The 23,781-nt window shown below is 40.9% G+C and overlaps 2 protein-coding genes and 1 pseudogene across 2 annotated transcripts; 2 read left to right on the top strand and 1 right to left on the bottom strand.

The window, feature by feature from the left end:
• Positions 1–7,794: 7,794 nt before the first annotated feature.
• On the top strand, positions 7,795–10,735 carry LOC119723044 (annotated as a pseudogene).
• Positions 10,736–12,358: 1,623 nt separating this feature from the next.
• Positions 12,359–17,277, bottom strand: LOC119723043 (aqualysin-1-like). Its single transcript, XM_038193525.1, has 8 exons — positions 17,016–17,277; positions 16,535–16,658; positions 16,258–16,395; positions 15,648–15,777; positions 14,959–15,213; positions 14,641–14,825; positions 14,054–14,225; positions 12,359–13,322 (listed from the first exon to the last, which is right to left on the bottom strand). Exons 2-8 carry the CDS (start codon positions 16,646–16,648, stop codon positions 13,186–13,188), a joined length of 1,131 nt encoding a protein of 376 aa, XP_038049453.1. The 5' UTR covers positions 16,649–16,658; positions 17,016–17,277; the 3' UTR covers positions 12,359–13,185.
• A 481-nt stretch (positions 17,278–17,758) lies between these two features.
• LOC119723042 (extracellular serine proteinase-like) lies at positions 17,759–22,925 on the top strand. The gene is made up of 8 exons (XM_038193524.1): positions 17,759–17,879; positions 18,284–18,399; positions 18,692–18,829; positions 19,727–19,856; positions 20,626–20,880; positions 21,465–21,649; positions 21,840–22,011; positions 22,700–22,925. Exons 1-8 carry the CDS (start codon positions 17,858–17,860, stop codon positions 22,834–22,836), a joined length of 1,155 nt encoding a protein of 384 aa, XP_038049452.1. The 5' UTR covers positions 17,759–17,857; the 3' UTR covers positions 22,837–22,925.
• The last annotated feature ends 856 nt before the right edge of the window (positions 22,926–23,781 follow it).

Here is a 23,781-nt window from a genome sequence, read left to right as displayed (position 1 = left end):
GTGAAAAATGCTCACTGAGATTCGAACTCGGATCACCTGATTAGAAGTCAGGACTGATTCCTACCGAATCAGCTGCCAATCGTCGGTGAATTAAAATACATTATTACTTGTTATATAAATTATTCTCTAAAGCCCTTGACATCATAAATATGCATAATGCAGGGAGAGCGCCCTCTTTTGATATTGCTCGTTTGGGGAAAAAAATGGGGGGGGGGGGGGGCGAACACCATTTCTAATGGGGGCGATATGCAAAACCGAAATCATGGTCTATGCCAGACAATAGGTGGCGCTATTCGCTTTCCACGTACGGGACGTTAAAATGAACAGCCAATCGGAAAATAAGGGTTATCAGGAAAAATGGACACAAAACGTGTACAATACGCACTTCCTATTCTACCCGCTTATCATTGTAACTTATGGGACTTTTTTGGAGTTGGCAAATTTCCAGCGGGGAGGCTGTTTCCGAATCACAGGACTAAAGCCAGCAATAACACACAAGTCAATGGGAAGTGGCTGCATCCATTAGACAGTGGACGTTATTTTCAGCCGTACGTGTATTTTGTACAGAGCGGTTATGTACATGTAAATAGCGCCATCTAGTGTTAGATATTGTTCCGTGTTGTGTCGTCCGCATTGAGAGAGCGCTGATGAAGTATAATATAGTACATGTAGCTCAAATCAATTTCAAACGCCCTTTTTTTCACCAGCGCTTACCCCCGCTCCCAATATTGGTAAAGAGTGCCCTTCTTTTCTTAAAAAGTGCCCTTTTTTTCTAAACAAGTGCCCTGTTAAAAAAAAATGCCTTTGTTGTGCACTGAAAAGCACCATATATTGCCCGTTAGTATGCAATTTTGAACAGCGCCCCCATCGATATATGGTATCAGCCCCCCCCCCCCCCCGCTTTTTGAATTTACGGAGACCAAGTTGTCAGAATAAAAAAACGTGTCTACGTTTTAGCACGGATGTGCAAGTGCCCTTTTCGAAACATTGTTTACCCCCCAATCAAAATGACCTTGCTTCGCCACTGAAACATCAATGTTCAATAGCTAAACATTATTCATCAATATCTAAACATACTGATAGCAAGAATATGTGTAGAAAAGTGATTAATTGCTAAACACAGTATTTGCAGTGTATCCATTGACAAAACGCTCGTTTCGGATTTGTTTTTTAGTTTGAGATTAACAGTCAATTGCAAAACTCAAAAAAGTTGGGCTGGAATTATAGCCCGCTCGCGCTTAAGGGCCCCGATTTTATTTTTGGATTGGAGATGATCTGTGGTGCGATCTGAGGCAATATCTGATCAATTTAACTTTCTTTTTTAAGCAAAAGATGGTGGAGTAGGCCTGCGCAGTGCCTGCCGTTATTGCGACGTCACTTTAAATAATTGGGATTTTTTTAAGGGGGGGGGGGGCATGACCCCCGTTGGCCCCCCTTGATCCGCCCTGGATCCCGCAAGCTCGGTGGTCGAGTTGTAAGACGTATTGCGCTTGTAAGCAGGAGATCGTGGTCACAGTTCGAGTCCAACCTTAGTGATTGTTTTCCAACTTTCTCTCGGGAGGAAACACACTGATGTCGGTGAAGGGCAAAAACCTGTTAGGATTTACATCACTCCGACGCAAATTCCATCTTATGAATAGTTTGAGGATAAGGTTGAATTCTTCAGAGACAAACTTCAATAGCGCGCACACAAAAGAGAACATTTAGCCATTCTTCCCTATAAAAAGATGAGACTCTAGTGATCTGTAAGCAAGATAAAACCGAACAAAGATTCTGCTTGTCTTTGTTCTACCATACCACCCACAAATAAAACACCCAGCACTCAAGCATTCCATTCGGAAACCATGGCATTTGATCAGCGAAAAAAGTTATCTCAATACACTATTCGAGACCTAACCTATGCTTGCATACAAACGTCACAAAAACATAAGATATGACCTGGTTCCTTTTTTTTTTTTTTTAGATCAGGAGATCTAGGGTCTTCTTAACAATGGATGGGATTACAATGTAAATATTAACGAATATAAGCTACTAATTCAACAGCTGGAGTTTTAAGTCATACCGGGGTGTCGCGTGTATCCAATTTAGTCATAGTAGCCTATAGCGCGTAGTTAACAGCTGCTGAAAGGCTGATAAATTTGAATTTGAGTAAACGAAAATATAGTTTCACAATTTTCTCTTTCACACCGACGGAAAGTGCCTTTTTTCTGAGCAAGTGCCCCTCTTTGGTGATGCCCCCAGTTTGAAAAGCGTTCCGCTGCCTCTGTCCAATATATATCTTTAATTCATTTATTTTCCGAAACGTAGCCCGAGATGACGTACGTAAAATCTGGATTAATTTTCGGGACTATTCCCCACCCCACCCCACTCCAAAAAATAAATATTTCAGTAAAAATACAGCGATTCGGCCCTCTCGCGGCAAAATTGTGTAACTTGAAAAAAAGAAACTCATTTCGAGCAAAATCTGTTTTAAAGTTCAAGGCCTTCTATTTGCTCCCCCCCCCCATTTTTACCATCAATTAAACCAACTTTTCCACCACAGGTTGTAAAAAATGTGGTAAACATACAGTAGAAACTTCAGTTTCTTGTCTTTGTTTGTTTTTGAAAAAAGAAATTAAACTAGTTGCACCATTTTACCATTAAATATCACAAACAAAATAAAATGGGTTACTTTGGAAAAAAGATGTTTCTTGGGATAGCATATCCCATGCACTATTTATGATGGCACTTGACGATGTGCATAACGCGTTATGTAATAAGAAAAAAAAAGGATAACATCTTATATACGCCCTTTTGTCTCGTCACATCAGGTACAATCTAGCACAAAACAGGATACAATGTCAATAAACGCCCTTTTGTCAAGAAACTGAATAATACATGCAAGTGCCCTTTTCGAAACATTGTTTACCCCCCAATCAAAATGACCTTGCTTCGCCACTGAAACATCAATGTTCAATAGCTAAACATTATTCATCAATATCTAAACATACTGATAGCAAGAATATGTGTAGAAAAGTGATTAATTGCTAAACACAGTATTTGCAGTGTATCCATTGACAAAACGCTCGTTTCGGATTTGTTTTTTAGTTTGAGATTAACAGTCAATTGCAAAACTCAAAAAAGTTGGGCTGGAATTATAGCCCGCTCGCGCTTAAGGGCCCCGATTTTATTTTTGGATTGGAGATGATCTGTGGTGCGATCTGAGGCAATATCTGATCAATTTAACTTTCTTTTTTAAGCAAAAGATGGTGGAGTAGGCCTGCGCAGTGCCTGCCGTTATTGCGACGTCACTTTAAATAATTGGGATTTTTTTAAGGGGGGGGGGGCATGACCCCCGTTGGCCCCCCTTGATCCGCCCTGGATCCCGCAAGCTCGGTGGTCGAGTTGTAAGACGTATTGCGCTTGTAAGCAGGAGATCGTGGTCACAGTTCGAGTCCCACCTTAGTGATTGTTTTCCAACTTTCTCTCGGGAGGAAACACACTGATGTCGGTGAAGGGCAAAAACCTGTTAGGATTTACATCACTCCGACGCAAATTCCATCTTATGAATAGTTTGAGGATAAGGTTGAATTCTTCAGAGACAAACTTCAATAGCGCGCACACAAAAGAGAACATTTAGCCATTCTTCCCTATAAAAAGATGAGACTCTAGTGATCTGTAAGCAAGATAAAACCGAACAAAGATTCTGCTTGTCTTTGTTCTACCATACCACCCACAAATAAAACACCCAGCACTCAAGCATTCCATTCGGAAACCATGGCATTTGATCAGCGAAAAAAGTTATCTCAATACACTATTCGAGACCTAACCTATGCTTGCATACAAACGTCACAAAAACATAAGATATGACCTGGTTCCTTTTTTTTTTTTTTTAGATCAGGAGATCTAGGGTCTTCTTAACAATGGATGGGATTACAATGTAAATATTAACGAATATAAGCTACTAATTCAACAGCTGGAGTTTTAAGTCATACCGGGGTGTCGCGTGTATCCAATTTAGTCATAGTAGCCTATAGCGCGTAGTTAACAGCTGCTGAAAGGCTGATAAATTTGAATTTGAGTAAACGAAAATATAGTTTCACAATTTTCTCTTTCACACCGACGGAAAGTGCCTTTTTTCTGAGCAAGTGCCCCTCTTTGGTGATGCCCCCAGTTTGAAAAGCGTTCCGCTGCCTCTGTCCAATATATATCTTTAATTCATTTATTTTCCGAAACGTAGCCCGAGATGACGTACGTAAAATCTGGATTAATTTTCGGGACTATTCCCCACCCCACCCCACTCCAAAAAATAAATATTTCAGTAAAAATACAGCGATTCGGCCCTCTCGCGGCAAAATTGTGTAACTTGAAAAAAAAGAAACTCATTTCGAGCAAAATCTGTTTTAAAGTTCAAGGCCTTCTATTTGCTCCCCCCCCCCCCCCATTTTTACCATCAATTAAACCAACTTTTCCACCACAGGTTGTAAAAAATGTGGTAAACATACAGTAGAAACTTCAGTTTCTTGTCTTTGTTTGTTTTTGAAAAAAGAAATTAAACTAGTTGCACCATTTTACCATTAAATATCACAAACAAAATAAAATGGGTTACTTTGGAAAAAAGATGTTTCTTGGGATAGCATATCCCATGCACTATTTATGATGGCACTTGACGATGTGCATAACGCGCTATGTAATAAGAAAAAAAAAGGATAACATCTTATATACGCCCTTTTGCCTCGTCACATCAGGTACAATCTAGCACAAAACAGGATACAATGTCAATAAACGCCCTTTTGTCAAGAAACTGAATAATACATGCATAATTTTGCTAGCGATACGCCCTATGTTTAAAACGGAAGGCGTTATGGACTTGAAAGTTCGTTAAATGGAAACAGCGCCCCCAATAACCCCAAAGTGACTTCATCTCAAAACGGCCAAAATTCAAGTTGTGCTGCAATTGTAAATTGTACCTGGTCAATCTGTACTTTAGTCAATCAAACAGAAAAGATGCAACCAGTTATTATACATGTTCGTGCAGTACGTAAATTAAATTGTAAACGCATAATACACATACAAACGTTTACATTACAATGTATTTTCAACCGTCATATAAACTTACATTCAACCCCTCAGACCCCATCTTTGTTCTTGAACGGGTAAATGTGAAACCTTGATTGTAGATATATAACGAATATATGAACGAATATAAGCCACTAATTCAACAGCTGGAGTTTTAAGTCATACCGGGGTGTCGCGTGTATCCAATTTAGTCATAGTAGCCTATAGCGCGTAGTTAACAGCTGCTGAAAGGCTGATAAATTTGAATTTGAGTATGTTCCGTGCCAGATATAATTGATTCACGAGGCTTGTCTTTGGTGCATGTCCGTAGTTATTTGTGAGGAAGTTTCTCAATTTCTCCAACAGATGTAAAAAGTGCAAAAACAAACAGGCCTACATTCAACCAACTGACTTCTCAAAATACAATTGTATTTACATGTACATATAGATCACCTGGACGTGGAACAGATCGTTTACAGTGCATCCATCGTTGGAGCACCTAATCCGACTACCCCATCTGTGCTGTTAATTTACCGACCTTACTTATTAGCGTATCAATTACAACACAAAACGTGCTATAGTGTACTCTAAATAACCCCGAGGACACACACACAGGGAGAACAACAGATCATTTGAGTTCTCGGGAGTCGGGCCTTTTGTTCAAAACGGTCCTCTGTAGTAGGTTTGTGTGCTTAGACTATGGGAGGGTGTTATATTACAGGGACAAAGGAAAACACAAAGCATTGTCCTCGGAAGTAAAGTAAAACAAAAGCGTGTGCGTCAGTCAGAGGGATGAACTGTATTTTGTTGGATTATGTGTGTCTTTCTTTTTGCATATCCCAAGCAAGGAGGCCATACTTTTGAAGAACTTGAATGGTGACACCTTCTAGTTCTCAGGGTTGGGAAATTTTGGATATCGCTTATTTATGTTTTTATTGATATTCTATCAATACATAATAATAATACTATAATACCGGAGGTTTTTATTTTTTATAGCGCACGTATCTACCAACAATTTGGTAGCACCTTATAAGGGTTTTCTGGGTGCTGCGGCACATATTGCAGACATTGCCGGAAACACCAGGGCAAACCCCTTCTCTTAGCGCAAAGGGTTACTGGAGTCTTTAACGTGCATTACACAACACACGGGACCTACGGCTTTACGTCCCATCCGAAGAACGAAGCAATAAAGGTAAAGTGCCTTGCCCAAGAGCACAAGCACCATGTTCCCATGGTCAGGATTCGATCCCATGTACCACGGCACACGAGTCGAACACCGTAACCATTGGACCACAGTAGGCCATATGGTGATTGCACAGTTTGAACAAACAAAAAACTTACACAGATGTCCATCATTAACCTGTTCAGCTGCATGAAGCAGAATAGCCCTTAAAAAATGGAGGAATTGGGAAGATGAGGTTGGGGTGTGGCCTAGGGCGTGGCTAGGGCATAAACAAGTTCAAATTAATTTTGACACAATAATCCCACAAACTTGTGGTAATGGTTGATTATGTTGTCATTTGTAATCCAATTACATGTAACATTGAGAATGACTTAATAAGAAAGGACATCGGGGCTGCACTGGGGGCGAGGAAATAATAAGTGTTTAATCAAATGTTACCTGACGAAACTATCAAATTAAACATAAGAAGTGCCACAATTATGTTGCTTTTTTTTCACTTCTTAAGACCAATAAGCATAATTGGACTAAAATAGCTGGATGAGGTACAAGGTTTCTGTGTGTTTTTAATGTGCTTTTGTTTTACTCATCACAGTCATCTGACGTCAAATGAAACGGGCCTGCGCTTTTCTAAGGACTATACCTAAATAACTATGGGTTCTATTTGGTTTTAACTTGATATGTACCTATGCCGGGATGTATTATAGATGGACATTCAAGTGACTTCATTGTGATGCCATACACTTCATGTGACGTTTCATTAAAAGGGCATTCGAAACAGCTGATGTTTGTCCACAATTTTCCAGTTTGGCATTGTTTATTTTGCCTTCATGAGCAGTCCTAATTCACGGCCTGACTAATTCACGGCTGTCAACCCGTCAGCAGCGTATTTTGATGCGTGCAGTGGATTTGAGCATGTTCTGTATACACAGGACTGTATTTTCAGTCGCATGAATAAATAACTAAATAAGCAATAATTGACTAGTCCAAGTTAAATCCAATAATGTAGGCCATGTGTATGGAACGTGCGCATTAATGGGTACCCAATGAAAACAGTGTAAAAGCAACAAACTCCAGGGCCAAATGCAAGCCTCACTTAAATTATTGTTTCGTCCTTTATCTTCCAATTTCTTTTAAATTTTGGGTAGATTAGCCAATAACAATTTTAAATATTCACACCAAAACAAATTCACCTCCCGGGAAGTGATAGTTCCCATGGCCTACATGCAGCCGTTTTACAGATGGTATCCCTCCACTTTCTCAGGCAAATAGGACCAATTTTTCAACGGTAATTTTATCAAGTCTGCCCTCAGATGGAAGCCCAAAATCCAGGGAGTTAAGTCTCGGCTATATTCACACAATCCGACCCTCCCTTTTACCCCCCCCCCAAAAAAACAGCCTCCTTTTCAAAAACAGTTGGGTGTTGGGGGAGCACTTTTGATGCTAATGAGCTCGCGTAGTAATTCTCATAAATTAGTGCGCACCCAACTTCCCCTTACATGCATGCGGCAAGTGAACGTTTTTGTGGCAGTGGTGTATCTTAGGGACTGTATATTATACCTTGATCCATAGTAGAAAGCAGCATATTGCAGTTCACATACCAAAATGGCAAAGGCCACAGCTTTCCTATCGCTTTGCTTTGTTGCTGTGAAACTGGGTTTGGCTCAAAACTACGATGATAACTGTGCTAAGGTTCTGATCATCGGCGGAGGTGCGGCAGGTTTGCAAGCCGCCAAGAAGTTCCACGACCAAGGTATGGATGATTTGATCATTATCGAAGCTGCTGATTTCTTCGGTGGGCGAGTCCACGATGTTACTTTTGCTGGGGTGCAGGTTGAGGCTGGGGCTAACTGGGCCCAGCCCCCGGGTACCGAAATCATCGACTGGGTCGAGAGACTCTCCATCAAGTACCACGAATCAGACTTCGACTCTGTCATCATCCGCAACGAGACCGGGCACGATGTGAGCGAAGAAGCTGATCCGATCTGGGAAGATATGGAACACGCCTTGGAGCGATTGGAGGAGATCGGTAGCGAGTTAAACGAAGAGTGTCGTGAAGACATTTCCCTTCGAGCCGCCCTTCGTCTAGCCGGCTGGAAACCCACAACACCAATCCATAAAGCCATCGAATTCTTCGACTTTGATTTCGAGTGGGCAGATATCCCGGCCGTCACCTCCCTCAAATCTACTACTCCTATCCAGACAATCTCTGCCACAGGTGGCAACTTGTTTGTCACTGACCAGGGCGGCTTCAAACGCATCTTTGAGGAGATTACACCTTGGCTTATGATGGATCCTTACAAGAATCATCTTCGCTTGAATAAGACTGTAGTGTCGGTCACCGATAAATCAAGTAACGGAGTGGAAGTGAGGTGTGCAGACGGCACCGTCTACACAGGAGACCATGCCCTTGTCACGGTTAGTCTTGGAGTCCTGCAGAACGACGTCATTGACTTTCAGCCAGCCCTCCCAGACTGGAAGATTGTCAAAATATTCCAATTCATCATGGCATCCTTTGCCAAGGTCTTCGTCAAGTTCCCAAATCAGTTCTGGGATGATGATGAGTGGATCATGTATGCCAGCGAGCGTCGTGGCTACTTTCCCGCCTTCTCTAACCTGAACGCTCCTGGACTGTTTCCGGCTGGTACTAACATCCTCGTAGGCTTCGTGACTGGAGATGAAGCCCGCAGGATCCAGAACCAACCCCTGGCCGAGACCAAAGCTGAAGTTGAGGCTGTGATGCGCAACATGTATCCCGATGCCACAGTCCCCGAGGCTACAGCTATCTACGTGACTGATTGGGACACCAACCCGCTTCACTACGGCGCCTACTCCAACTGGCCAGTTGAGGTCTCCACCGAGGGTTTTAAGCAGATCCAGTCCCGTGTTGGGAACATCTTCTTTGCTGGCGAGCACACTGATCCGATGTTCAATGGGTACATCATTGGGGCAACTCGTAGCGGTAAACGTGAAGCTGAGAAGATCATGGCCTGTATGAATGGGGAGGAATGTCCGGCTTACGAACCGCCTGAGTCATACTCCTGTCCTACTGGTAATAACAAGTAGTAATGGCAATGATGGCAACATTGTAACGTTGTCTTTCACTGCAATCTGCCTTGCTGCAACACTCCACGCTTTCCTGGCTTTGTAACAAATTCATTAAAAATGAGTCAATTCCAATATGTACACTATGGTCCAAAGGATATTGTGCACTTTTCTTAAAGCAAGACACTGTCCACGGGGGTTTATAGCTCATGGGACATTATTGCATTCGTTTGGGGCAAGGATACATTTTAATAGGTGGAAAAGCCCGATTGTAATAGGGAGAGCGTTTGTTTCCGACACTTAGTCTTATATTTATATTTTACTAGTCGCATGATAGATCAACAGCTTTATATGAGGCTGATGAGGTTAATTATCATATTATCTTTTTTTTTGCTTGAGACAAGTTTGCTGCGACCACCAGGGACAAAGCGTGACCTAATTAACCCCCTTTTGCATATTATGTTTTAACACAAGACTGTGCACAATCTATGAAGCTATTTGGTAAACTTCAAGGTTCTCTCCTCTTTTATTTTTGAGAAAAACATATAAACTGGAAAACCGTTTACAAACCAACAAACAAACTGCATTACTTTGTAGACATTTTTAATTGAATAGAGCCGTTTGTTATATCTTAGCAAATATTCACTGAGAAACATCTCGAACAACTTACTTCACAAACCAATAAAAAACTGAGTTATTTTGTGGATATTTTCAAGGGGCTAATGAAATAGAATTGTTTGGTATAACTAGGCAAATATCCACTGAGAAACATCTCCAACAACGTACTTCACATTAATAGTTAATGTTGGTTGAGTGTGCCTTTTTCGGTTTCTCTTTGTTTGTTATTTAGCAGCGTGTACGCATTTGTAACAATGCACACTTTTAATCGTAGATGTTTTAACACGCCCCAAATAGATATAAAACATTAACTTGCACGATTTCGTTTGCACCATCATTTTCAAGGCAAGCAAAACATTTGCGGTTTTTTTTATTCAGCGTTATTCAACGTTGTTCGTTTGATTTTCGCACTGGAATCACCACTCGGTTAATGGGTTTAATTTTGGGCAACAAATCTGATGACCACTGATGTAATCTTGGGACTTGTTTGTGTCTTTCTGCATTTCACGGATATCTCAAGACGATTTCTATAATTTAAAAACGGTTAAGGGTTGCCAATTATATACTTTATATTTATTTTTAATAGTTATATCAATTATTTTTATTAAAAAGTTATATCATTTTGATTATCAATTACTGTCAGATATTTAAATATGGAAATTAATTGAACTGCTGCCAACTGCTCACTGACTGGGTTGACCTTACTATACAAATGGAAAACAAAACTAGTGGCATGATATTTCAGCTTTATCGGGCCTTCTTCAGAGGTAAAAAGCTATTTAAAATAAGTATTTTGCTTTCAGCTTGAAACATTATTTAACCAACAGAGAAAATAAAGAATATACGGGCATGTTATTCTCTGTCTGCAGTCGTCACTCTTACTGTGCAAGTCTTTGTTGGGTCTGATCTGCCCAATTAATTTAGGCCTATTTGTAAAATGGCTAAGTTTAAAGGGAAGATACAACATTTGCAAACATCACGAAACGAAACGATCAAATTATCACGAAATACCTTACTGGATTGTTAGGGAATGACAGTCCTGTAAAATCGTGGCTCCTGGTGTGCTGACATTTTCAAGAAAAATGGTATTTTTTCCAACGCTGGTCGGCCGACCAGCTTTGAAAAAAACTGACTATTGTTCAAAAATTTCCCAAAGTCTATAAATTGCTCCTTCATCTTAAGTGGGGTCAGGGAACCAGACTACAAGAACATGATTGGTTTTCTTGGTTTTTCCACCATCTACAACCCCAAAACGTGAAAAAGGGTCATTTTAACAACATTTGCTATAACATACTCATCCTCCAAATCGATTTATTTCTGAAAATTGCAGCAAAATCAAATGTTGTACATTCCCTTTAATAAGGATCGCAATTACTGATGATGACTGAACTACTACGGGCCAAGACTTGATCCCTTCAGGACAACTGAACGTTTACACATTTTCTTTTTCTTGGGAGCTGTATTTGGTTTGTGTCCAGATCTAAATTGCCTTGAATTGGACCTCGCACATGATCTTGGGTTTTGAGTGCACTCACGGGGTCAGATTGTTCTCCTATCGCCGATATAATAATGAATGACTCGATCTAGACCTATGGTGGCGACTCTCTTTTAAATTTGAAATATAGGTGTACACCCTCCATTGCAATGCACAATAAAGTTGAAAGTTATAGTCTTCATCCAGCCAGGAGCATGACTGATGGCCATTTTAATAGGCTTTAAACCGAATTTGTGATAGCGCCCTCAACTGCAATATCCATTTTGGCGGTGAATGATCTCATACAACTATAGCTCGTACTCCCAGCCATGCAACCAGGGCAGGGTTCGAGCGAAGTCATACAACTACACGTAACTCATAAAACAAATCACTTAAAATAAGACACGTAGTGCCACTTTGATGTCCAAAATCACCCCGTATAAGCCAGACGTCAAAAGTCTTGAGCCAGATCAGTGTCGGTATTCTGAAATAATTATAATTCCGCTTTACGTTATAAACCGCCTGGCCACCATCTCGATCACAAGTTACGTTTGTCTCCCTCAAACGACTAGGCACTGGAGGCAGCTGGGCACAACCTCGTTCCAAGGGTGTCGAGCAGTACGCGCCCACTACTACCTGCTCTCTCACCCTGGTATTGGATCATTTGCATGTACAAAATATTTGAATACATATGCAAATGAGGAATAGTATTGGATCATTTGCATGTGCAAAATATTTGAATACGTATGCAAATGAGGAATAGTCTAGTGCCGTCCTGTGCTTTGCATCAGCGTTTGATTTTTGTAAGAGGTATATCTGGGGTAAAAATAGAATCAGTTCGTCGCGGTGTGAGCATGGCGTGAGTTACGAAAACACGATTTAATTTTTTTTTGAATTACAATGTCACAATCTTATCAAGTCAATGTGGACGATCACATTTCATGTTAATATGAACAAATGGAAAGGAACTTATTATTTGAAAGATGGTGTGGACGTAATAATTACAATGAACGTGAAAACACGCGGTGTACGTTGGAAATAACTGCGCTGCTGCCCCTGACGAAACCACCAAATAAGTGGACCGGGGATCGATGCGCGCTGGTGACCACGACGGAACATTGTCACGAAACAACTAACATAATAAACACATAAAGCCCACTTTTACTATAGTGCCCGATAACTCATGAAACTAACAAATCCAAATCAAAATGTAGTCATGGAGCACATTATTTAATGTGAAACTCTTTTAAAAGTCTTTATCCAAATTGAAGCCTGATAGGCCTACTTCCTTTATTTGACATTTTCCATAAAGTCTCTGGACAGCCCGGACTCCGGTTTAATAGTACGTCTAGCCATTTTGAGTTGTGACTTCAGTTGCAATGCCTAGTTAAGATAACATAAAATCTGAAACATTCCGTATTGCGGATTATCCAGTAAGTTTATATGGTTTTTTTTTTACATGTCCTTGTTACTTTCTGAAACTTACACGTAATCCTAGATGGCGTGAAGTTTAGGTTGCATAATTGATTTCCAAAACTAACGAAAAGTAACACAAATTATGTGAATTGTCACGCCATGAAATATAAATGTTCATGACAATGAACATTATATAAACCAAACAAAAGTGACGGACGAACGAACTTCGATCGACAAGTTTTCCGCGAGTTCTCCGTGTTTCCTCAACCTCGCTACACCCTGAAGATGGACAAAGTGTCAGAAAATTCGGCAAAGCAATAACTGGTGAACACTACCTAAATTTATATTCTTTTATTAAACTTCGATCGACGCAGCCTACCCAACAGGGAATGTGCATCTATCTAGCTGTCATCTTTTAAATTCGGAGGAGAAGGTTCGGTGACTCTGGTCCGGCATTAGCTACGCGATCCTTGACAGCTTTACTCAAGAGAATCTCCGTGATGTCAGCTGGGGTCAGATTCTTGTTCTTACCAAGCTCCAAGGCTGCTACACCTGTTGATTATAATAAAGAAATACCAAATTAATCAATAATGTAATATATGTAATAATTGTGCCTTTCGTGATACAATCATTGCATTTGGCACACAGTCGGAGTAGGCTATGTCATGAGAAAGATTATATCTTTCTCATAACATACTTATTTATAAGGTATTTGGCTATAGGGCCATCGCAGATTTGTCCTTGGAACAAAATATAGGTAGAATAACAAACAGTAGTAGTCATTTTGAAATTTTGAAAAAATTGCTTGCCGTCATGAGAACGAAACATCTTTCTCAGTCATGAGAAAGATAATATCTTTTTCATGGCATACTTACTTATATATTATTTGGCTATAGGGCCATCGCAGATTTGTCTTTTGAAAAAAAATATAGGTAGAATATAACAAGCAAAAGTAGTCCTTTTGAAAATTTGGAAAATTGTTTGTTAATGTATACCTATATTTTTTTTTTAATAAGGACAAATCTGCAATGGTCCTATAAAGCCAAATATCGTGATCATGCATACTCTGACTGTTTGCCAAATTCCAAGCTTGTACATATCACCAACGGCACAACTCCCCCAAATATTTCCCCTATCTGCCCCACTATAGGTATCATGAATCCCTTGCTCGTATTTTCACCGCCCTTTCTCCAACGGGGACGGATGTTTTTTTCCAACCTACACTAGCGCCCTTGCCTTACTAGGATGGTGAGTACGAGCGAACATGAATCTCTTGTACTCACCAGCGACGTGTGGGCATGCCATGGATGTACCGCTCTTGGTTGAGACGTCTCGGTTTGATTCTATACCGGCGCTCAGGATGGAGCTCCCCGGGGCAAAGATGTCCACACAGGTCCCGTAGTTTGAGAAATAGGACCGGGCATCGGTATCTGTCGTAGATCCCACTGTTATGGACTGATACGAACGTCAAGGCATTTTTTAGTATTCATCTGTTTTTACCCATGGTAAGATCGGAAAAAACCACTAAAATGGTGGCATCAACATTTACATTTGCGATCTTATGGTGTATTTAGGCCTACACAGACACCAAAATGAAGAGGACTAATTGTCCTTGAGTTGTAAACTTATCTTCATTTGCAAACCGTACAACCTAACGGAAGAGAACCAAAAGAACAATAAGATACTTTAGTTAAGAAGATCATTATATTAGCCCAAGGGCGGATATTCTCTATCCACCGCTCCCAGGATTTACGTGCCGGCTAAAATGACGGTACAAAACTGACCACAACAGTAAAATTATGTTTTAAAACCATAGGACCTCAAATGAAAAGTTCACACTTGACATGAGCTCCAATTAGTAGGCATTTACCTTAGGAGCGCTTCCTGGTGATCGTTGACACGCTGGTATGTTGGCGTTGCCCGCGGCAACAACGACTGTAAAGCCAACGTTGAACAAACGAGACACCACGTTGTTTTGAGTTACAGAGAATGAGCCCCCGAGAGACATGGAAACGATAGCAGGGCTCTTGCCATTCTCAGCTACCCACTCCATAGCTGTGGAGAAAACAAACAGGAATGACCTGAAATATGTGCAAGTTTGGTGCTTCAGATAATAATTATGCTGGATGGGGTATCGATATCATTGCATTAAGCGCTGATTGGAGTATAAGCCCCCAAATTATTTTACCTGCTATAACAATAGACTTGGGAGTTCCACCGGAGCAAGCAAAGACCCGAACCGACCAGACATTAGCTTTCTTTGCCACACCGTAAGTCTTGCCAGCAATGGTCCCCGCGCAGTGAGTGCCGTGACTGTGGCAATCCAAGCCCGCCCTGCCGTCTTCTATGAAGTCCTGGCCAAAGAATGCTCGACCCTCGAACTCCTCATGGTCATACAGGATGCCCGTATCTATGACGTAGACGTCAACTCCCTCACCGTCACCTATAGCGATGGACAGAGTGAATGAATCAGGGTCCTAAATGAGTAGATCAACAAAATGTGGCTTCCATGCGCGATCAGGAATGTTGCGGGGTTTCCGAGACTGCTCTGTCTCCGGCTTATAAGAATCTTCTATCATCCTTTAAAGTCCAGACTAAAATAGAAATTAACGCTAATTTTGCAATTGTTTTCTTTAGGAGTCGTTCAAGTGAGGAGCCTAAAATCTCCTAAAGCCGAAGCGGGGACGAAGCAAAGTTCCCGATTCCTTTTGATTTTTCACACTCTAAAAAGCCCCGGATCAGAATTGACCCGAAATCCGAGTCCCATACGGGGCCTGACACTTTTCCAGGCCAAACTAATTGACTCCTTTTCTTGGTCATTTTGACCCGGGAAAGTGTCAGGCCCCATAAAAGCTAGATACTGGGTCAAATCTTTACTTCCTGGTTCGTAACTATCGTCGAGGGGGAGATCATTCTGATCTATACGGTCGATTCCCCAAGACCCAACATCATCAGGATAGACGTAGCCATCTTGCTCAACGTACTCAACGCCCTCCATGGAACGAACCTGAAATAGAATAGTTGGTATCGGTAGTCATATCCTTGATTCTTCATGACCCTTGTTTCCTATGTGTGATTATGTCTGGTCTTAACAACCTAGAAATAGAACCATTTTGGAGTAAAGGCAGCTGACTTCTTGACAATATTAGCGACCAAACTACTTTAGATGAAGGTCTTTTACTCCGACTTTCAATGAAAATTGTAGTCTATTGTTACCTAAAGCAAGCTTATGCTCTATAGTTAGAAATATTGCCTTCTATTTCTTTTGAATTTTTTTTTAGCATGAACAAACGGAACAGAAATTAACATTGGATTTCTATTACAAAATAAGCACCACCAGATAATGTTTCTACTTCCCATAGAAATTTAAAACCTTTTACAAATTTCATTCACATCGTTTTGCAATTCATTTTAAATGAATTATGTTTTGTAAGTATTTGGATTGGTAGTCGTAATTATAAAGCAAGTTATAGCCGTTGAAACTCACCATGTCAACCTTATCATGTGGAATAGCCACTACGATTGTATTGGACAAGGTCGAGGTTCTTTTAATTGCGTTTGGAAATCCAGATCTCTCAAGTTGGTTTTGGAATTGTCCATTGATAAAGCTCCGTGCGACACTGTCCTGTCAAAAGGTGCAGAGAAAAAGAAGAGGCATAATATTGTTCTTTGGGTCGACTACCAAATATTTTATGTGGGTTGAATGTGTTCTAAACGTCTAAGTTACGTATTCTGAAGTTAAAGCCGTCGTTTCAGATTTGTACCTTGATCTTGACGATGTAGCTGTTGGGAACAGGATCGTCAGTTTCATACAAAGGAGCCAATGGATCACAGCTAGCTATCGCCAACCACAGACATAAAAATAGCAAAGACTTCATGGTAGTTTTCCTACAAAAGATCAAAAGGTATTTTTTGTATACAATCAATCGAAGAGGGTGTATATAGCTTATGAGATAGACAGTTCTTAAATTAGAAAAGTCATAAATAAGAAAAGTCCTAATATTAGGAAAGTCCTAAGTACGAAACTAAACAAAGTGGGTTTAAATTTAATCGAATTTAATTTGGTTCAATTTAATTTTGAATTTATGACTAAAAGCGAGCATAAATTAGGAAAACAATTTTGACATTACTACCCCTTACAATTCAGTTTTTGATTTACATTAATTCCATTGATGCTGATGCGAAATTTCTGGATGGCCTAAGACTGTTACTAAAATATGTAACACGTGGACGTACTTGACTTACGTTTAAACTTGCACGAGCAACAAAAATCCTTGCTACCAGTCGTCTCCTTGTACCACAGAGGCTTTGTCCTTCACTTTGTTCTTGTGTTGTATGGTTATACTGACTCAAGCTGACACTGTACTAGTTTCTGAGTACAGAAATCCATAGCGGTCTACCAGTAACAAATAATGTATACGAGATAATTTTTGGGGGTTAAATTGAGTATAACTTCAACAGTTCCAGTCCGTGTCATTTGTCAAACAATTGACCTTTGGCATTCTTTTGTTGTCCTGCCCTTAAACTATACCATGAAAATACACTATGTGAGTACACGCTTTATCTGACATTCGTTATTTTATCAACTCTCCCTGCTCGGACCAACAAATCTCGAGTAAAGTTTCTAAACAGCGTACCGTTTACAGAAAACGCACAACTCTAACAGAAAATGTTAGTAGGTTAAGCTTGAACGAGAAAATTAAATTTGACAATATGTAAATCTATTGGCGGAGTGCACGTACGTTGCGCCGTTCGAAACTTGTAAACCAAAGTACATTTTGCACGATAGTTTCTTTCTATCGTAAAAAGTTATATGACCTTGATTACGCAGTTATTTGTGAAACTCAAATATGCTTATTAGTCAGTAAGATAAATATACATAACCTATTTTTGTGGTACCTGCGTACCCCGTACATCGGTTAACGATACATCGGTACAAAGGTTAAAGATGAAAACCAGCGCCCGATAGGTCTCACTGAAGTCCCGCACTATTGACTCTACATGGATTAGCTCCAACCATTATCAAGTCTGTTAGGGTCAACGAAGACGGCTGTGTTCGTGAAACGGTTTCTGTTGTGTGTTGAAGCATGAAAATACAACGAAGATCAGGTAAGAAAACAAACCTTACGTCTAAATTTTGAAAAGAAAAAACACATATAGGCCTATTAACATCGTTTTGTGTGCACTTTGCGCCATTTAGGTAAGTGTTTCTCATTCGCGAGGTGATGAGTTTGGGGCTTTTAAATTCGTCACTTTATCGGTTTTGCAGTAGATCTATTCCTGTCTCCGCTTGTAACATAGCTTAGTTCACTACTGTCGTTAATCTTTAATACCGTCATTTTCGATCGTGTCAATTATTTGTCGCCATGATCTTCATTACCTTACCAATTAAGGCATCATCTGATCAATAAACCATTTTACTGTTTTCAGCCATGATTTCTTGACTTAGGATTAGTTAACATGTAATGTTTATTGTTCTTGTGGAACTCATGCATTGTCTTTTCTTCTTTTAGTCATGAGTGTGCTGCTTCTTTTGTGTGCATGTTTCGCCCTGGTAAGCTGTGATCCGCTAGCGCCTTTGTATTACGATGAAGAACCGATACCAAATCGCTACATCGTCAAGATCAAGGTATTGTTAAAACAAACCTTTCATTTTACTTTTACTTGATTGATTCACAAATGTGTGACGACTGGGGTAACCATGCATATATGGCTCTGTGCTTGGTATGACGGCTTTCCCACAGTTCGTTTCGAATTCATAAATAAGCTTGTTTCTCATACCAAATGAGTTTTTTTCGACATGAGATTAACTTTGCAATCATGAAATTATTTACGTCAAAAATGAGAAGCTTTAAATTTACATCATGCAAACCAGCACATCTCTCCTGTCTCTGTCGACTATATTTGGTTTTCGCGAACAGGACAAGCATGCAAGAGCTTTTCTGAAAGGTGAATTCAAAGAGCAACTGACGCGATCTGGTTTTCCAAACGCCATCAAGAGAACATCTAACGTCTTCGGTATGGCAGTTGTGGATATGCCAGATGATCAAGTAGATTCGGTGAGTTTCAAGCACCAACAAGAAGTGCGCGAACAAGATCAAGAGGAAAGGTTTTTAAAAAGTGCTTTCGGTTGATATTAATAATTTTTACGGTTGGCTTATCTCGTGCAGAGGAATTGATTTTTCTTGATTCCCTGATTCTGATACTAGCTCTTTCTTTCTTGAATTGAGACATTTTGCTATTTAGTTTGTCTTACTGCCCGAATCGAAGTCTCCTTATCCGTTTAAAGGGCTCATAGGGGCCTACAATGTAATGTTTAATATGCAATCCTTAAAAATGCACCTGTTTGTCCAATTAAACCTTATTTTCAATTTTGAGTATTTGGTGCCTTTTTGGTTTTTGTGCTGATGAAATAAGCATATTCATGAGCAAAAAGGTGATGTCATTCCGGGTAGAAACCTCAACGTTACAGCTATTTCAGCACAAAAGTTTGCTAGAAGTTTGGATAATGTGCTGCAGTCATCAACATTTTTTTCTTTGGTGAATCGTTGTTGTGTAAGTACATCACAGTTAGCCAATGAGCAACCGTTTCTCACAAATGTTTTCAATGATCAACACTGTGGGTTCACAATTTGAGTAGAAACCCCCTAAACTGTACTGAACAGTGTCTTCCTGAAATGACATCATAGCAACAGCGCCCTCAGTTGTCCAGAAAAGAATGGAACAGTTTAAATGTTTAAAGACTAAAGTACGCTTTTCAATAAAATTAACCAAAAAGGGATGTCAAATAGTTTTCATACATTTAAGAGGAGTAGAAAGTTGGACAAGTTCATTGTAGAGACCATTTAAATTGGCATGGATTGTGGCCTGCAACTGCCAGTCTATTTCAAGCGGCTGAAAGATCCACAACAGCGTGTAGAATTAAGGATATAATTGTGGTTCACTTTATATTGCAGGTTCGTTCCATAGATGGTGTCGAGTATGTTGAGCAAGATGGACGAGTATACGCGGACGTCGTGGGATCGTGGGGACTGGACCGTATAGATCAGGACGATCTCCCCCTCGATGAAAAGTTCAACCCCCAAGGTTAGACAAAGATTTTAGCGTTGTTTGTCAGGCGCCCTAGGGGTTATTGGGAACCAATTTTGCGCTTGGGAGCAGTGGTGTATGAAAGAGGACTGCCCTGCAAACATACCACTCAAAAAAGAAGTTGAGAACATTTTCAAATAAGCCTACGTATATGTATAATCATTAATAATGGCTATAATGCCTCGCTTTATATAAAATTTGACTATCAACATTTCTAAACTTGGGCTAGGAGAATTGTATAGGCTACCGTCTTACCAGGGCCCCGACATGGGTCCGGTTTCCCATTCTACATGCACACCGCCGTAAAAAAAATGTTGTGAATATATTAATCATGTCATTATACGGTATCTTTATTGCAACATTCGTTAATAGGGTCTACAGAGAAGAGTAAAAGTTGTATCTCCCGTTTTTATGGAATGCGCTTACCACAAAGCCAAAAGCAGCCAAGAAACATGCAACTTTTTAAAGGAGAAAGACTGAATCCGTTGACATTTTAAATTAAATTTACTAATAAATGGTAAACCAGATTGTGACAATACTGTACCGTTACCAGCCATTTTGAAGGGAAAAAAATACGACTGACAGGATACAGCAAATCGAGCGGTGTAGGTGATGGTACACGACGGGGGAACGAGAAGTAAAAGCTCTGAGCATAAAGATAGGCCTAGGATGTGCTATTTATTTAAACACATTTTACTTATGCGTTGGCCTACCTTTTAAATCTTGGATATTTAAAAGCCAACTTTCTTTGGTTGACCAATGTCAGGTGACGGCACTGGTGTTCACGTCTACGTCATCGACGGGGGAATTCATTACACCCACGAGGAATTCGGAGGCCGCGCCCACTTCGCTTACGACATCTACGACGACGGTCGGGCGGGACTGGATTGCACGGGGCACGGCACGCACTGCGCTGGTACAGTGGGTGGGAAGACTTACGGGGTGGCTAAGAATGTCACTCTGTGGTCGGTGAGAGTGCTGGGATGCAGTGGGTCTGGAACAAAGTCAGGAGTCATGGAAGGTGCATATAGATATGAATTATTCTTTACTTTGAATTATTTTTTATCTTTAAATTAAAAAGCGCTTCAGGAGGAGTTGTGTTCAAGTTCTCAAATCACTAAAAGTCAATGGCATGCCGACCAGTGTTGAGTCAAATAACTAGCGAAACGTGTCCAAGTCATTGTGCCTCCAAGGCCAGTTGGTGGACTCACTGCGTTATTTGGAAGTGTTTTTATCGTTAGAGAAATTAGGACCGAGTAATCGGGATTTTCTGCTGTTCCCATAGCGTTTGCGGTCCCAATAATACCACGGGACATCAGTTGTGTTGTCCCGACAGTTAAGAATGTGCGACAGTTTGTTGTATCCGTATGTTCAGATTTACACCGTTTTTCCAACTGGTACTAGTTTCACTACAGGAAATGCTCCTTGGCACTTTTTTTGTGTTAGTAGTTATTTTAGTTCAACCAATCTCAAGCCATAATGATAAACACGACTTCTAGCTGGTAAACTGTAGCCAGACTAAGCAATTGTACTATTGAGCTCACCGAATTTCTGCGCAAACCAGCCCCATTTGCCCTTAATACCGATTCTCTCCCCCCCGTGTAGGAATGGACTGGGTTGCCGTCCACGCCAAGACTCCTACCGTAGTCTCCATGTCAGTCGGTGGTTCTGCCTCCACCGCTCAGAACATGGTGGTGGCCAAGATGCACAATGCGGGCGTCACTGTGGTCGTATCAGCGGGAAATAACGATTACTCAGCCTGTCGTAAATCGCCCGCAAGTGCCGAAAAGGTAATCTAATTCGGGCACTATAACTCTGCAGTACCTCGGTGCATGACGTTGGAACATATACCTATTATCTTCCGTATTAGGAAGGATTAAATCCTTTCTAAATCTTCATCAAAAGCTGTTGGGTGTCTCACCAATATCGTAATTGCCTCGATGAATCAAACAGTCAATATTTTTCTTATTTATTTTGTAGGCTATTACTGTGGGTTCCGTGACGAAAACCGACGCTCGATCATACTTCTCAAACTACGGCACCTGCGTTGACATCTTCGGTCCCGGTAGTTCCATCCTGAGTGCTGGTATCAAGTCCGACAGAGACGTGGCTACCAAGAGCGGAACGTCTATGGCTACCCCTCATGTCGCGGGTAACTTTCATTTGCCTCTCTCTATACACCCAAAGGCCTCTGGTGACGGCTAAGTACCTCGAAGGAAACGCAAAGCCTTTAGGGTATCTCACCACACGTGAAATGTTGATCACCAAGCAGTTTAAAACAAACTCTGTCCTTTGAGAGCACGAAGAAAATAGCACTCACCTGCCCTTTTGTAAAGGGCATATGCGCCAGGTAAATAAGCGAAAAGACTCACTAAACCGTGAAGTACAGTAAATGACGCTTTCCCCTTATCTAATTTTTGTGTGTGCACAGTAACTCAGCCTGGAACATTATTAATTTTAATTAAAAACTTTATTTTTGCCGGTAGTGATGGTGGAGTGGGGGGGGGGGGGGGGGTGGGGGGGGGGTGGGGGGGGGTGGTACGTGTCACCACTGTGGGGACAACCCTCCCCCGGCAACACATATAACTCCGCCCCCATCGCCATGCTTCTGTTAATCCAACCATCAGTGGCATAACTGTTATTTCTTTTTGTTGTTGCTGTCGTGGTCATTCTCAATATCAATAGCAATCTTCATCATTTTCTTTTCTCAGTACCAGGGTGAACCCCAATCATTCACTACCGCAACCATTAAAGATCTCTTTTCAATTTGCTACCCAAAAAGTCGATCTTTCTTAACTGGGTTTTCTTACGCAACTTCGTCAATGCCATTTTCTCACTAGGTGCAGCCGCTTTGGAACTGGGCAGGAACCCCAACTTGACCCCTTCAGAAGTCAAAGACAACCTGATCAAGAAATCATTGAGGGACAGAGTAGCCAATCCGGGACCAGAATCGCCCAACTTGTATCTCAGAATATAAAGAACCCGTTTGCATTGAGGTTTCCCTTGATTCAGTGTCATTTGCCGCTAATAAGATTGATACCGCCGATGGGGGGGGGGGGGGGGGGGGGGGGGGGGGTAGCGCTACCAACGATGGGACGTACCTCATTCCCATCGTGGACAGAAAGGTGCACACATCGCGGGCGAGAAAACCCAATGGGTGCACTGAACTAATTCAAGCGAGAATTTCTACGCCAGCTGATTAGCATAAAAAGTACCCCCACAATTTCTTTTGAAAACGGAGACCGTTTGGCTTTAAAAACGGTGGAATTGTTTAAATATACCCAAGAATCAACTCCCTGGTTTTGGGGCTTCCATCTGAGGGCAGGCTTGATAAAATCACGGATGAAAAAATGGGTCCTATTTGCCTGTGAAAGTGGAAGGGTGCCACTCTTCAAATGGCTACATTCAGGCTTGGGAACTATCACTTTTCGGGAGGTGATTTTATTTGGGTGTGAATATTTAAAAATGTAATTGGCTAATGTACGTAAAATTGAAAAGAAATGAAAAGATGAAAGACAAAACAATAATTTAATTTTTGTTTCCGAAACCCCAGTGATGTTGGCTTGCATGTTACTTGGCCCTGAACTTTGTTGATTTTACACTGTTTTCAATGGGGCTTGAATTAGTACAGTGGACCCTATAATAGGGTGCACTGAACTAATTCAAGCGAGAATTTCTACGCCAGCTGATTAGCATAAAAAGTGCCCCCACAATTTCTTTTGAAAACGGAGACCGTTTGGCTTTAAAAACGGTGGAATTGTTTAAATATACCCAAGAATCAACTCCCTGGTTTTGGGGCTTCCATCTGAGGGCAGGCTTGATAAAATCACGGATAAAAAATGGGTCCTATTTGCCTGTGAAAGTGGAAGGGTGCCACTCTTCAAATGGCTACATTCAGGCTTGGGAACTATCACTTTTCGGG

This window comes from Patiria miniata, unplaced genomic scaffold (assembly GCF_015706575.1).
Source record: "Patiria miniata isolate m_02_andy unplaced genomic scaffold, ASM1570657v1 HiC_scaffold_16, whole genome shotgun sequence".
Classification (NCBI taxonomy): Eukaryota; Metazoa; Echinodermata; class Asteroidea; order Valvatida; family Asterinidae; genus Patiria; species Patiria miniata.
Note: the sequence above shows the minus strand (reverse complement) of the source record. Positions and strands in the feature narration are given on the sequence as shown.

Excerpts from the sequence above, each read along its gene's own strand:
- LOC119723043 (XM_038193525.1), bottom strand. The coding sequence starts at position 16,648 with ATGAAGTCTTTGCTATTTTTATGTCTGTGGTTGGCGATAGCTAGCTGT. Across the intron at positions 16,396-16,534 it reads GCTACATCGTCAAGATCAAG|GACAGTGTCGCACGGAGCTT; the intron begins GTACAAATCTGA and ends ACCTTTTGACAG. Across the intron at positions 15,214-15,647 it reads CGATAGTTACGAACCAGGAA|GTGACGGTGAGGGAGTTGAC; the intron begins GTAAAGATTTGA and ends CCATCGCTATAG.
- LOC119723042 (XM_038193524.1), top strand. The coding sequence starts at position 17,858 with ATGAAAATACAACGAAGATCAG. Across the intron at positions 17,880-18,283 it reads GAAAATACAACGAAGATCAG|TCATGAGTGTGCTGCTTCTT; the intron begins GTAAGAAAACAA and ends TTCTTCTTTTAG. Across the intron at positions 18,400-18,691 it reads GCTACATCGTCAAGATCAAG|GACAAGCATGCAAGAGCTTT; the intron begins GTATTGTTAAAA and ends TTTCGCGAACAG.